This window comes from Mustela erminea, chromosome 6 (genome assembly GCF_009829155.1).
Source record: "Mustela erminea isolate mMusErm1 chromosome 6, mMusErm1.Pri, whole genome shotgun sequence".
NCBI classification, from domain to species: domain Eukaryota; kingdom Metazoa; phylum Chordata; class Mammalia; order Carnivora; family Mustelidae; genus Mustela; species Mustela erminea.
The window spans coordinates 9,044,340-9,056,182 of record NC_045619.1 but is presented as its reverse complement, the minus strand read 5'-3'; the positions used below and the strand labels follow the sequence as shown (position 1 = coordinate 9,056,182).

General features: G+C 53.7%; 1 protein-coding gene and 4 non-coding genes across 5 annotated transcripts; all 5 read right to left on the bottom strand.

The window, feature by feature from the left end:
- Positions 1 to 245: 245 nt before the first annotated feature.
- RPL3 (ribosomal protein L3) lies at positions 246 to 7,336 on the bottom strand. Its single transcript, XM_032346235.1, has 10 exons — positions 7,240 to 7,336; positions 6,096 to 6,288; positions 4,775 to 4,943; positions 4,085 to 4,220; positions 2,777 to 2,963; positions 2,073 to 2,233; positions 1,465 to 1,566; positions 920 to 1,015; positions 495 to 614; positions 246 to 346 (listed from the first exon to the last, which is right to left on the bottom strand). Exons 1-10 carry the CDS (start codon positions 7,240 to 7,242, stop codon positions 302 to 304), a joined length of 1,212 nt encoding a protein of 403 aa, XP_032202126.1. The 5' UTR covers positions 7,243 to 7,336; the 3' UTR covers positions 246 to 301.
- LOC116594637 lies at positions 1,125 to 1,218 on the bottom strand. Its single transcript, XR_004287346.1, has one exon. It is a non-coding gene; the product is annotated as a small nucleolar RNA U83B (small nucleolar RNA).
- On the bottom strand, positions 2,645 to 2,730 carry LOC116594638. The gene has a single exon (XR_004287347.1). It is a non-coding gene; the product is annotated as a small nucleolar RNA U83B (small nucleolar RNA).
- On the bottom strand, positions 4,221 to 4,275 carry LOC116594642. Its single transcript, XR_004287351.1, has one exon. It is a non-coding gene; the product is annotated as a small nucleolar RNA U82P (small nucleolar RNA).
- On the bottom strand, positions 6,706 to 6,769 carry LOC116594623. The gene has a single exon (XR_004287329.1). It is a non-coding gene; the product is annotated as a small nucleolar RNA SNORD43 (small nucleolar RNA).
- Positions 7,337 to 11,843: the final 4,507 nt, after the last annotated feature.

Genomic DNA, 11,843 nt, shown 5'->3' with positions numbered 1-11,843 from the left:
CCCCTCCGCCAGGACACACGCCATCCGCACAAAGCCTGCTGCTCCCAGGGCAGACCAGGGCAGTTCGTGCTGCCCTTCCACCCCATGGGCTCCGGGCACTGAACCACACAAGTGGGTGGGGGGTGGTAGGGGGAGGAGACCCTTAGCGAAGCCAGAGGCCAAGGGCAACATCTCTCAAAGAACACGAGGCCCCTGTGGCCATGGCGGCAGCAGCCGGGACCAGGAAGCAAAACCAGAAGCAGACGTCACTGGAAAATAGTTTTTATTGAGATCCCACCAGCTACACAATCTGCTCCTGACATTAAGCTCCTTCTTCCTTTGCAATTCGGTCTTTCTTAAGTGGTCCCTGTGGAGAGAGGGCAGAGGGCAAGGTCAGAGGGAGGAAAGCAGCTAGGCACAAAGACTACCCTGCACCCCACTGGGAAGAGAGACTGTGTGGGCTCTGGAGTCGGCACAAGCTCAGCCCCCCTCTCCTAGCCAGCCAGGCTGCTCACCATGAATGCTTTCTTCTCCTCCACCGTCTGGAATCGGCCATGGCCAAACTTGGAGGTGGTGTCGATGAACTTAAGGTCGATCTTCTCCAGGGCCCGCCGTTTGGTCTGCACCAGCAAGGACTACAAGCCAAGAGAGGAGGGTTAGTTACGAACAGCCGAGCCTTCCTCTGCCTCATCTTGGTTCACAGGCTGCCTCAGCAGAGGACCGGCAACCTCCATCAGCCCCTTCCGCAGCCCCTCCAGGCTGGCTGCTTCCCCAAGGATCTCGTCCTACTGCCCCCCTGAGCGAACAGCTGGAGCATGCCAGACAGGGGATTTCCTCTTCCCAGGACTTCAAAGCCATTGCTGGAGCGGCAAACACCCCCCTCTTCCTCTGAACTGCCCTCCACAAAGACCCGCCCTGACGCAGAGGGCCCCAGCCTCACCTTGCGGAGCGTAAGCACTCGCTTCTTGGTTCCCACCACACAGCCCTTCAGCATGACGAAGTCATTGGTCACTTCACCATAGTGGACAAAACCACCCTGGAAAAACCAAGGTCAGGTCAGATTAAGCACGGGGCCAGAGATCGCTCAGAAACACACGAAAGACCCTTCAAGTTCAAGGTGGTCCTTGCCACCTGATGACCACCAGGCTGTTCTCAGAAGGAAGGCAGCAAGGAATGTTTCCGCAGTGTGACTCGGGCGCTGTGCCCAGCGCTCATTCCAGAGCCTCATCACCGAACAGCTGGGCCCGAGACCCCACTTCTCACCCATCAGCCCCAATAGCTGGACTGAAGACCCAGCATTTCCAAGCGACAGATGACCGACCAGGTGCAGTCTATGCAGGGCAGTTAACAGACTCTGGAAACAGCCTCCATGTGTCAGCCAGGACCCAAAAGCACTAGGGTCCCAGCCCACAAGGGAGGCCTGGCACAAAATCCTGCCAGAGCCAAGAACTTGGAAGCTTGCAGAAGACGGCTCTCATTACTCACCAGGGGGTTGATGCTCTTGTCAGACAGATCGTAGTCGGTGGAGGCATTGTTCTTAATCAGCTTGCCGTCCTTGATGAGGTAGCCCTGGCCAATCTTGTAGATCTAAGAGGGGGAACAACCCTTTCAACACTGGGAGGGCACAGTTGTACATGGTCCTAGACGGCAGGCCAGCCAATGGGGGCAAATAAAACCTCAGCTCAGGGGAGGGCAGAGGGCTCTGGATGGAAAGCAGCTACCAGTCCTACTGATGGGGTACCCCAGGCCGGGGACCAAAGGAAGCCGGCTGGGCCTGAGAAGCCTGCCACTTGGCTGAAACAGGGCAGAGGCCTCCCCCAAACTCTCAGAGAGAAAGGAAGGGACAGACAAGGCTCCAATCCCGGGTCCCTCTGGGAGTCAGCTGAACCACAACCTCCTTCGGTGGCACCTTACAGATCATACCCCAAGACCCAAACCATGCCTGTCAGACCAGATGAGCACCTTGGATCCATACGCTTTCCAGAAGCGCCCCCACCGCAGTAGCCCCAATAAGAACCAGAAACCGCACTCCCCACAAGGGCTTGTGTCTCCCTTCCCCGCTTGTCTTCACAGGGGCCCCCTTGGCACCTCACCTTCTTGTTGATCTCCGTGCGGTGATGGTAGCCTTTCTGCCCAGCCCGAGCCACAGAGAAGGCCACGCGGGCAGGATGCCAAGCCCCAATACACGCAACCTTGCGCAGGCCCCGGTGGGTTTTGCGGGGTAGCTTCTTGGTGTGCCAGCGGCTGGTGACACCTGGAGGAGATGTGAGCTTGTCACAGGGGAGTCTGGCACTCGTGCCATCAGCCCCTTTCCTGCTGAATGCCTGATGGGAGTTTACTCATTTGTGGTACATGCACAGAACAGCATTTGACAGCCACTGAATCTAAGGAACGGGTGGGTTTAATGTCCTCTCCCCACTCCTATGTCCTCAGGCTGACCACCAGCCTAGACATAAAGAACAGGTTTTCTCAACCTGTAAAACAAGGTCTTGGAGAATCGGCCCTGAACTAGAGGGGGACCATGTGCATTTCACCGCATGCAGAAGCCCGCCCAACTTCCCAGAACCCTCTGCCTTCTGCAGTGGGCGCCAATGGGGAGGGTTCAGACGGACAGTGAGGGATATCCCCCACTCCTTCGTGCACTACCCCCCAACCTGACCACAGGGCTGTTCTCAGAAGGCAGGGAAGCAAGTTTCTGGAATCTTACTCAGGCCATGTGCCCACGCTCATTCCACAGCCTCAAAGATCTGGCCCTGAAACCTCTGAGTTGTACAACTTGGGTCACTGCAAAGCTCACCTTTGTAGCCTTTGCCCTTGGTGACACCAATGACATCGATCATCTCGTCCTGACCAAACACCTGGTTCACAGGCACCTGCTGCTCCAGCCTCTCGCGGGCCCAGTCCAGCTTCTCAGCCACTGTGCCTCCGTTCACTTGGATCTCCATGAGGTGGGCCTTCTTCTGGCGCAGAGGAAGCAGGCGCATCTAGGAGGGAATCAATACAGCTCAGATCCCGAGCTCCAAGCTCCAAGCTCTCCAAGTTTCCTTCCATTGCAAGGAAACTCAGGGTGGAAGTCTGGTAACTCTGAACCTCCTGTCTCCCTACTGGCAAAAATGAAAAGACTCTTTTCCGTGTCCTAACTCCCCACTTGGTACAAGTCCCCTTCTCAATTCTGATGCCCAAATTCACCATGAGCTGATCCTTTAACAGACATGTAAGGGCCACGCCAACACAAGCAGACTGGAAACAAATCCTAGGACCAACAAGCCCCACGTTCCTGATCATCAGGGTTTTGGCCGGTCCCTTTGGGGTACTGCCTTGGTTTATCCTGGCCATCTACCTTAGCCTACTCACTGTCAATAAGGCATTTACACGGTGGAAGAGTAGAACAGCACCTCAGTCAAGGGCAAAAGCTGCAAAGATTAGGGCGAAAAAGAATTTAAGGCAAAACTTCTTAGAACAGCCCAGCACTGTCCTACAGAACTTTCTTCAGCTTCAGTAATGGGCTTACTACAAACGTGAGCCGATGGTCACAACTAACCACAGGGAAACTGAATCTAACTAAGCAATCAACTAAAACCCTAGGATGGCGGCTCAGAACAACTGTACACAAGAGCAACTCTGACCAAGTCAAGAAAAGGCTCATTCAATTCACAGCAAGTCAGATTTAAGCACAAATGGCCAACATCTCACTACTGACTACGGTTTTCAATTAGATATTTCACAGCATCTAAGACTCACCAGTTCCTTCCACTGCTTTTCCTAAAATGGGGCAGTTTTCCTAATACAAAGCGCATAGAAACCGGGCGCCCTCTGCTGGCAACAGATAAACCAACACCAGACTGGAGGCACTGCCTCCTCAGACCAACGAAGGTCTTAACCTGGTCTTCCCCTGCCCCCAGAAATCAAGGAAGTGCAGGTTCCCCACTCGGCTCGCTGGCCCATCCATTCAGACAAGTAACCGGAACCGGTCTTACCACCCCTCTAAAATCCTGAGACAAAGTCAGTTTGGGCTGAGGATTAACTCAGCAGGTAACAAGGTAAGCACCTGATAACGTGCAGTGGGGCAGTGGCCCACCTTTTGTGCCCCTCACTGAGTTCTCACCTGGGTGTGGGCGATGACCCGGATCACCTGGCAGTACTTCTTCATGCTGTTGAAGTCCTTTTCGAGTTGCTTTTTGCCATCATCATCCTGCCACTTCTTGCAGTACTTGGTGAAGGCCTTCTTCTTAGACTTATGCCTTCAGGAGCAGAGCAGAGTTGGGGAGGGGGCCGGGTGCAGGCCTTCATCACCCCTCCAGGGGGTGAGCGGAAGGCACACTGGCACCACTTGGGGATGGGGCTCATTGCCGGCTTCTAAGGAGCCTTTTCCACCGGCAAGCGGAGCCTGGATGGAGCTCATCGGGCAGAGCCGAGCGGAGCTGAGCAGAGGTCCACAAAATTAATGCAAGTCACAAGCATTCAAATACACACTAATTCTTGCTCCGGCTGAGCCATTAACCCAACCACACTCCCGGGCAGGACTGGGGGAGTTACACTGTTCTCTCAGGTTCTAATCAGACTCCCAATACTTCCTAGCAACTAAGAGAACACTGAATACTGAGTCCTCAGCCAGCACCAACTAGGATCAACATGAAGGTCCAGAGGTGCTCAAGGTGTGCCCTCAGAACTGTTTGTTCAGGAGGCAACAATTAAACCAGACACCAGAGCAGCTCTCCCCCAGCTACAGGGGCCCAGCACAGGGTACTACTCTCTTCCCTGCTAATCCAGAGTGCATGGCCTCCTTGTCCCTTACCAGTTCTTATAAAAGCGCCTTTTGCATTCATCACTGATGTGCTCAGCAAAGATGGTCTTAAAGGTACGGAGGCCTCGAGGGGTTTCCACGTAGCCCACGATGCCCACAACCACCATGGGTGGGGTCTCCACAATGGTCACAGCCTCCACAACTTCCTTCTTGTTCACCTCTGCCAAGAAGAGAGGGGTCAGACTTGAGTGGGATGGCGAGAATCCCCAACAAGGAATCACGATGTCTTGCAGAAATGTGAAATGCCCGTTTAGTTCAAGAGGACAACCTGCTTCGGTAACAGGCAACTTTGCAGAAATGAGGCCTTATCAGCAGTCTGGACTCCCAGGCCTGTCCTTACCACACACTGCAATTCTTTTTTTTTTTTTTTTTAAGATTTTATTTATTTATTTGTCAGAGAGGGAGCGAGCGAGAGCGAGCACAGGCAGACAGAGTGGAAGGCAGAGTCAGAGGGAGAAGCAGGCTCCCTGCGGAGCAAGGAGCCCGATGCGGGACTCGATCCCAGGACGCTGGGATCATGACCTGAGCCGAAGGCAGCTGCTTAACCAACTGAGCCACCCAGGCGTCCCGACCACACACTGCAATTCTAACTCAAAAAAATACCAGGACTCTAATACACGCTTCAGTTCTCACCTATCATGAATCTTTCTAAAAGCAAATTCCTGTTGCCTAGATAATACAAGTACGACATATAATGGGATGTGCTAACAGATCTGAGCACAAGGTAGGTGTTCGATGCCTACATTAGAATGTACCGTGGCGGGGGGGGGGGGGCACCTGGGTGGCTCAGTGGGTTAAGCCTCTGCCTTCGGCTTGGCTCACGATCCCAGGGTTCTGGGATGGAGCCCCATATCGGCAGGGAGCCGGCTTCCTCCTCTCTCTGCCTACATGTGATCTGTCAAATAAATGAATAAAATCTTTAAAAAAGAAAAAAAAGTACCATGTGGTACAGGAACCAGTGCTGTTTTACTGAGTAATTTTTTTTTTTCTCCATTGCACTTCATAACCCAGAAACATGGACAGCATTAAAGCTTTCAGGTTAAGGTACACAAATACTCATTAGAGCACTCTTCGACACTTTGGCTCGAATAATTTACTCAGGTAATGCCCTGACCTCGATACATTCCCCCCACCTAAAGCAATAATGCCAGCCACCTGTAGCCTTCACTAGTCACCAATCCTAATGGAGACTTCCATTCTGTCAGGAGGCCAGCCTGCCCTCTTCTGACCGCAGTCCAGTCCAGTCCACCCCACCCTCAGCTCCTCACCACCACCACGCCCAACCAGCGTGAAGGGGGCTGCCTGTACTCACTGGATCCTGGCCTGTCCACCTCCCGCACGATGTGAGTCATGCCGGCCTTGTAGCCCAGGAAGGCTGTGAGATGAACAGGCTTGGAAGAGTCATCCTTGGGGAAGCTCTTCACCTTCCCACGGTGCCGGCTGCTGCGTTTCCGAGGCAAGAACCCCAGGGACCCGTGCCTGGGAGCGGAGAATTTCCTGTGAGACTGCGAGAAAAGGGTCAACGTCAGCACTCAAGCTTGTCTTAAGGAGCTCACGTCGGATGACCGGCTTGCCTCAGTGGTGCAAAGGTCCGCCACAACACGGCGTCCACACCAGAAACCCAGCAGCTCAGCCTACATGCTTACGTGCTGGGCTGGGTTCGGAGATGGGTCACTGACCCTTAATGCCTTGAACCTTTGCCTCAAAACCTCATTTTGTAACCAAAAAAACAGCCTCTCCTTTCTTCTCTAAACAGAACAAAAGCACACCAGGTGATGTCCTTAAAATGACCTCACAGGTGGCTGTCAAGGCCACATTAGCACAAAACGGGCGCAGGGACCAAGAACTGGGTAGCAAAGGCCACCACACCACAGGCTCCCCGGCTGGACGGACACCAGAAGGCCCCTAGAACTCGACAGAGCCAAATCAGAACCTGACAATCAGCACGGAGCCTCTGTCCGCCCGTCAGTGAGTTCATCATCTATGGTTCCTGGGAACTCCAGAGGCCTTACGTGGGGCACCGACGTGCCACCCAGGTCAGCCCAGGCTTCCCCACCCAACCCCGCGCTGGTTTTCCGAGGTCAGCACAGGAAGGGGCCTAGCGCCCCCACTCAAGCTCCCCCTGGCCCAACGCGCTCGCGTACTCTCATCTAGATTAACACTGAATGGGTGAGCTCGAGACCCAGAAGTGATCAGTGCCTCGAAAATTTCCGGGCTCGGGACCTCCAAACCGGAGCCCGCCCCACCGGCCTTCGCCAGCCGACCCGCGGGCCGCGGGCCCCAGGCCCCCGGCCTCCCAGATTTTTCAGAAAATAGCCCTCGCTGGGGATCTCGCTAAGACCCCCGTGCTCTCGGAACAGGCTCCGGCGCCCGCGGAGTTGAGATGGCGCCGATGGGCCACGGATTGAGCCGCACCGCCGCGCCAACAACGAGAAAAACACCGTAGCAACACATACCATTTCGCCGCCGAATCCTGCCGGTAGAGGTCGGAACAATCGCGACGAGCCATTTATAAAGCCCCACCTGGGCCCGCCCTTCCGGCGTACGAGCGCGCGCCCGCGGTGGACGACGGGTCATGGGGCGGGATCGGGCCGTCATTTCCACGCATGCTCATCCTCGCCGAGCGATTGCTCTGAGCGGGACGTCACCTTTGGGGGCGGGGATTAGAGACTAAGGCGAGCGACTGGGCTCAAAACTTCGTACTCTGGCAAGAATAGGAACGCGGTGGCTGGCTTTTGGGACTTCAGGTAGCTGCCAAATGTGCTGGAAGACGCCGTTACGCTGAAGCTAAATAGCTATGTCTTTTTTCACGTGAAATGCAGTCACCTCCAGGATTGAATAACCCAGCTGCGGGTTTCAGATACAACGCGCCTTCGCACGTGGTGTCCCATTTCCGTCCCACTCAGTAAATCCGCGGTGTTGCCATTTGTCGGGCACGCCGGGTTGGGACGAGTTGCCCCGCTGCCACCTGCGCAGAGTTGGAGAGAAAAGACCGAAAGCCTGGTTTCCTGGCTCCCGATCCAGAGCCGCTTCCACATCAACTTGCCGTTAATGCATTGTTTTCGGACGTGCCGTCCCTTAAGCCTCATTTCAGCCACTTCTCCCGGTGTCCAGCTGCTGTGGCCGGGCTTCTGGCTAGCTGCCCAACCTCGAAGCCTGGCCCTTCTGCCTCGGGGACCCTCGCTGATCTCTGCTTACACCCCTATCTCCCACCCCCACCCCACCTCCGTGACCCAGGAGGCTCCTAAGTGCTCTCCCTGCCTCCAGGCTTGCCTCCCCAAATCTTTTTAAGAATCAAATGGCCGGGGCACCTGGGTGGCTCAGTGGGTTAAGCCGCTGCCTTCGGCTCAGGTCATGATCTCAGAGTCCTGGGATGGAGCCCCGCATCTGGCTCTCTGCTCAGCAGGGAGCCTGCTTCCTCCCCCCTCTCTGCCTGCCTCTCTGCCTGCTTGTGATCTCTGTCTGTCAAATAAATAAATAAATCTTTAAAAAAAAAAAAAATCAAATGTCCTGGGCGCCTGGTCGCTCAGTGAGTTAAGCCTCTGCCTTCTGCCTTCGGCTCAGGTCATGATTTCAGGGTCGTGGGATCAGGCTCTCAGCAGGGAGCCTGCTTCCTCTCCCCCCCATCTCTGCTTGCCTCTCTGCCTATTTGTGATCTCTCTGTGAAATAAGTAAATAAAATCTTAAAAAAAAAAAAGAATCAAATATCCTGTTACTTCCTATAAAAGTAACCCCCTCACTGAAAAGACAAGGAGGTCGCAAGTCATTCACATTAGAAATTCTTACTGGGAGGGACGCCTGGGTGGCTCAGTTGGTTAAGCAGCTGCCTTCCACTGGGGTCGTGATCCCAGCGTCCTGGAATGGAGCCCCACATCGGGCTCCTTGCTCAGCAGGGAGCCTGCTTCTCCCTCTGCCTCTGCCTGCCTGTGCTTGCTTTCTCGATCTCCCTCTCTCTGATAAATAAATAAAATCTTAAAAAAAAAAAAAAAAAAAAGAGAGACAAAGAAAGAAAGAAATTCTTACTGAAGGCCTGCTGGGTGCTGGGTGCTGGTTCCTTGGGATTAGGCATTAACTCCCGTGGCTGCCACCCAAGGCTCTATTTTAACTGGCTACTCCTCCACTGTTTTTCCTGTGTGAGGGCACGCACATTCTTTCCCATATATCACTTTGCACCTCCATTCCACCCAGTCCTGTTGTTTGATTCTGGGCCTGGCCATTGCTCCCACCATCGTTTTAAAAAAAATTCTTTTAATCTTCCCACCATCCCTTGAGGGGCAGCGCTGATGGGTCCTCAGTCCCTTACTGGAAATCTTTGGGGCCAGATGTGTTTCCAAACTCAGTGTTTTTCATGTTTTAAATAAATCATGCAATATGGTGCACACACTTATGTAATCCTCCCCAAACTCTTTAATGAAACACATTAATTCTGTTAAAATATATATATATATTCTCATGGAGTGAGATAAATATAAACGTCTTCACATCAGTGCCAGGCTGACTTTGCTGCCTAAAGAGTTCAGATCAGTTTGATTCTTGCTAACAAATGATTTAAGTTTTTAATTTCAGAATTGCAGACAAGGGATTATGGCCCATATTGTCTGTCCCCTCTTACGGAGAAAACAAACCCTCAGACCAAGAGGAAATAATTTGACAAAAGTCACACAATCAGTGAAGGACAGAGCTGACTCTAGCTTGGATATTCAACTCGGATTTGGTGTTCAGTAACCACCCTGCCCCCAAGAAACGCTTCTGGGGTCCCAAGTCATTCACTCAGTAAGAAATTCTTTGGGTGCCTGGGTGGCTCAGTTGGGTTAAAGCCTCTGCCTTCGGCTCAGGTCATGATCCCAGGCTTCTGGGATCAAGCCCCACATCTGGCGCTCTGCTCAGCGGGGAGCCTGCTTCCTCCTCTCTCCCTGCCTGCCTCTCTGCCTACTTGTGATCTCTGCCTGTCAAATAAATAAATAAAATCTTAAAAAAAAAAAAAAAGAAAGAAAGAAAGAAAGAAATTAATTCTTACTGAAGGCCTGCTCTGTGCTGGCTTCTGCACCAGGCTGTGGGAGTGCAGAGAAGAACAAGACAGCCACTATCACCCACCAAATAAGACTATTTAAAACCAGGAAGAGAGTTTTTAAAAGTTTCACAATGTCACTGAAGGTGCTAGCCAAAATATTCTAAGAGAAACTCCCTCTTTACCATCCAGAGAAAAAAGAGCAGGGCCGCTTAGGTGGCTCAGTCGATTAAGCATCTGACTTGGGCTCAGGTCATGATCGCAGGGTCCTAGGATTGAGCCCCACAACAGGCTTCGTGCTCAACAGGAGTCTGCTTGAGATTCTCTCTCCTTTCCCTCCGCCCCATCCCAGTTTTTGCACACTTGCTCTCCCTCTCTCTAAAATATATACATAAAATCTTTTTTAAAATTAAAAAATAGGGGCGCCTGGGTGGCTCAGTGGGTTAAGCCTCTGCCTTCATCTCAGGTCACGATCTCGGGGTCCTGGGATCGAGCCCTGCATCGGGCTCTCTGCTCAGCGGGGAGCCTGCTTCCTCCTCTCTCTCTGCCTGCTGCTCTGCCTGCTTATGATCTCTCTCTGTCAAACAAATAAATAAAATCTTTTTAAAAAATTAAAAAATAAAATGGAACTTCTAGTAAGGAGCAGAAAAGGGTCGCAGGCTTTGCTCAAATACCTAAAGGGCAGATGTTCTCTACAGCAAGACAAAACCCAAGGTGTGGAAGGTTAGGAGGACGTGAGGAGGAGCTGAATGGGGATGACATGAGGATGTTTCAACGTTCATCTCTCTCACTAGACTGGAAGCTTCTTGTAAGCAGAGACCATGTCCTGTTCCCATGTGCTCAGCATCCAGTGCAGGGCCTAGCACACGAGGTTGGGGCACATTTGTCAGATAAAGGCATGAACGCTAGGGACCCAAACTAGAACTCCACAGTTTCACTTTCAAAGGCTGCCTCCCTTGTCCTTCTGAAGCAATAATGCCCCCTCTCTGACATGAATTCACATCTTGATCTTTTGTGCTGTCATTGACTGCAAAACCACCTGGCCCAGATGACAAGAGTACTGGGGCCAGAGGATCAGTTAAGGTGAGCTTGTGGCAGGAGTGCAGCCCAGTGCCCCTGGGCCAGGAGCCTGGGCCGGAGCCTCTGGGTCATGAAAGCCTCCCATCCCTGCTCCCCCACCACCAGCTGCCGGGACGATGCCCCACAGAATGGGAACTGCCTGGCCAGGGGTGCATGGCAGCTCCTATTCCTGATCCTGTGTGGCCCAGGCCTGGTGAAATTCTCTGCCCCTCTGTTGGGGCTGCAGGCGGCCATAGCAAATATGGCCTCCCACTGCCTCTCAGTCTACATACGGGGCCTCTGTATCCTGTGGTGCAGCAGCCTGCCGGTGGGCAGAAGGATCCCCCTCATCCTGGCAGGGAAGCTGTGCACAGAGGCGCTGCTGCCCATCCAGCGGGCCTTGTGGCAGCCACTGACCATCACGTGGGGCTGGGCCTGCAGCAGCTTGCCACCCTGAGGCATGGAGCCCACCACTGCGTCCTGCAGCGGCTGTGGCCCTTGAAGTGGGAGGCAAGCCTAGTCTTGCTCTCCATGGCCCAGTGGGCATACCACAGCCTGGCCGTCTTCCACCATGAGCACAGCAAGGCCGTGGAGCTGCTGCTGCAAGCTGCCCTACAGGAGGTGGCTGTGTCCCTGCTACTCCGCCACCTGGATAGGCTGTGGGCAGCCATGCGATGGGCGGCCAGGGCTATGTGGGGCAGAGGTCTTCAACCCCCAGAGTGGGCCAGGCTGTGCTGCGCAGACTCCAAAGACCTGGACACAGTCACCACCAGCCTCCCAGTCACCACCACCCCTGTTAGCCGACACTTCCCTGGACCGAGCTCAGTTGCCCTGAGCAGGGTCGCCCCAGCCTCCATCAGCCGGTGCCTTGTGGCTGGGGATAAGGATGCCAACGAGCAAGAAGGAGGTTGGGGCTGTGTGGCCACCGAGGTGCCCATCAGCATCAGGTTCCAGAGAAGCAGCACAAACAAGATGACCTTCAGGGGTTCATCC

What these genes read in the sequence shown, in the direction of transcription:
- RPL3 (XM_032346235.1), bottom strand. An exon ending in AGGCGCTTTTATAAGAACTG is followed by an intron (nt 4,221 to 4,774) that starts GTAAGGGACAAG and finishes CTGCTCCTGAAG; the next exon opens with GCATAAGTCTAAGAAGAAGG. An exon ending in GCACGGAGATCAACAAGAAG is followed by an intron (nt 1,567 to 2,072) that starts GTGAGGTGCCAA and finishes TCCCCCTCTTAG; the next exon opens with ATCTACAAGATTGGCCAGGG.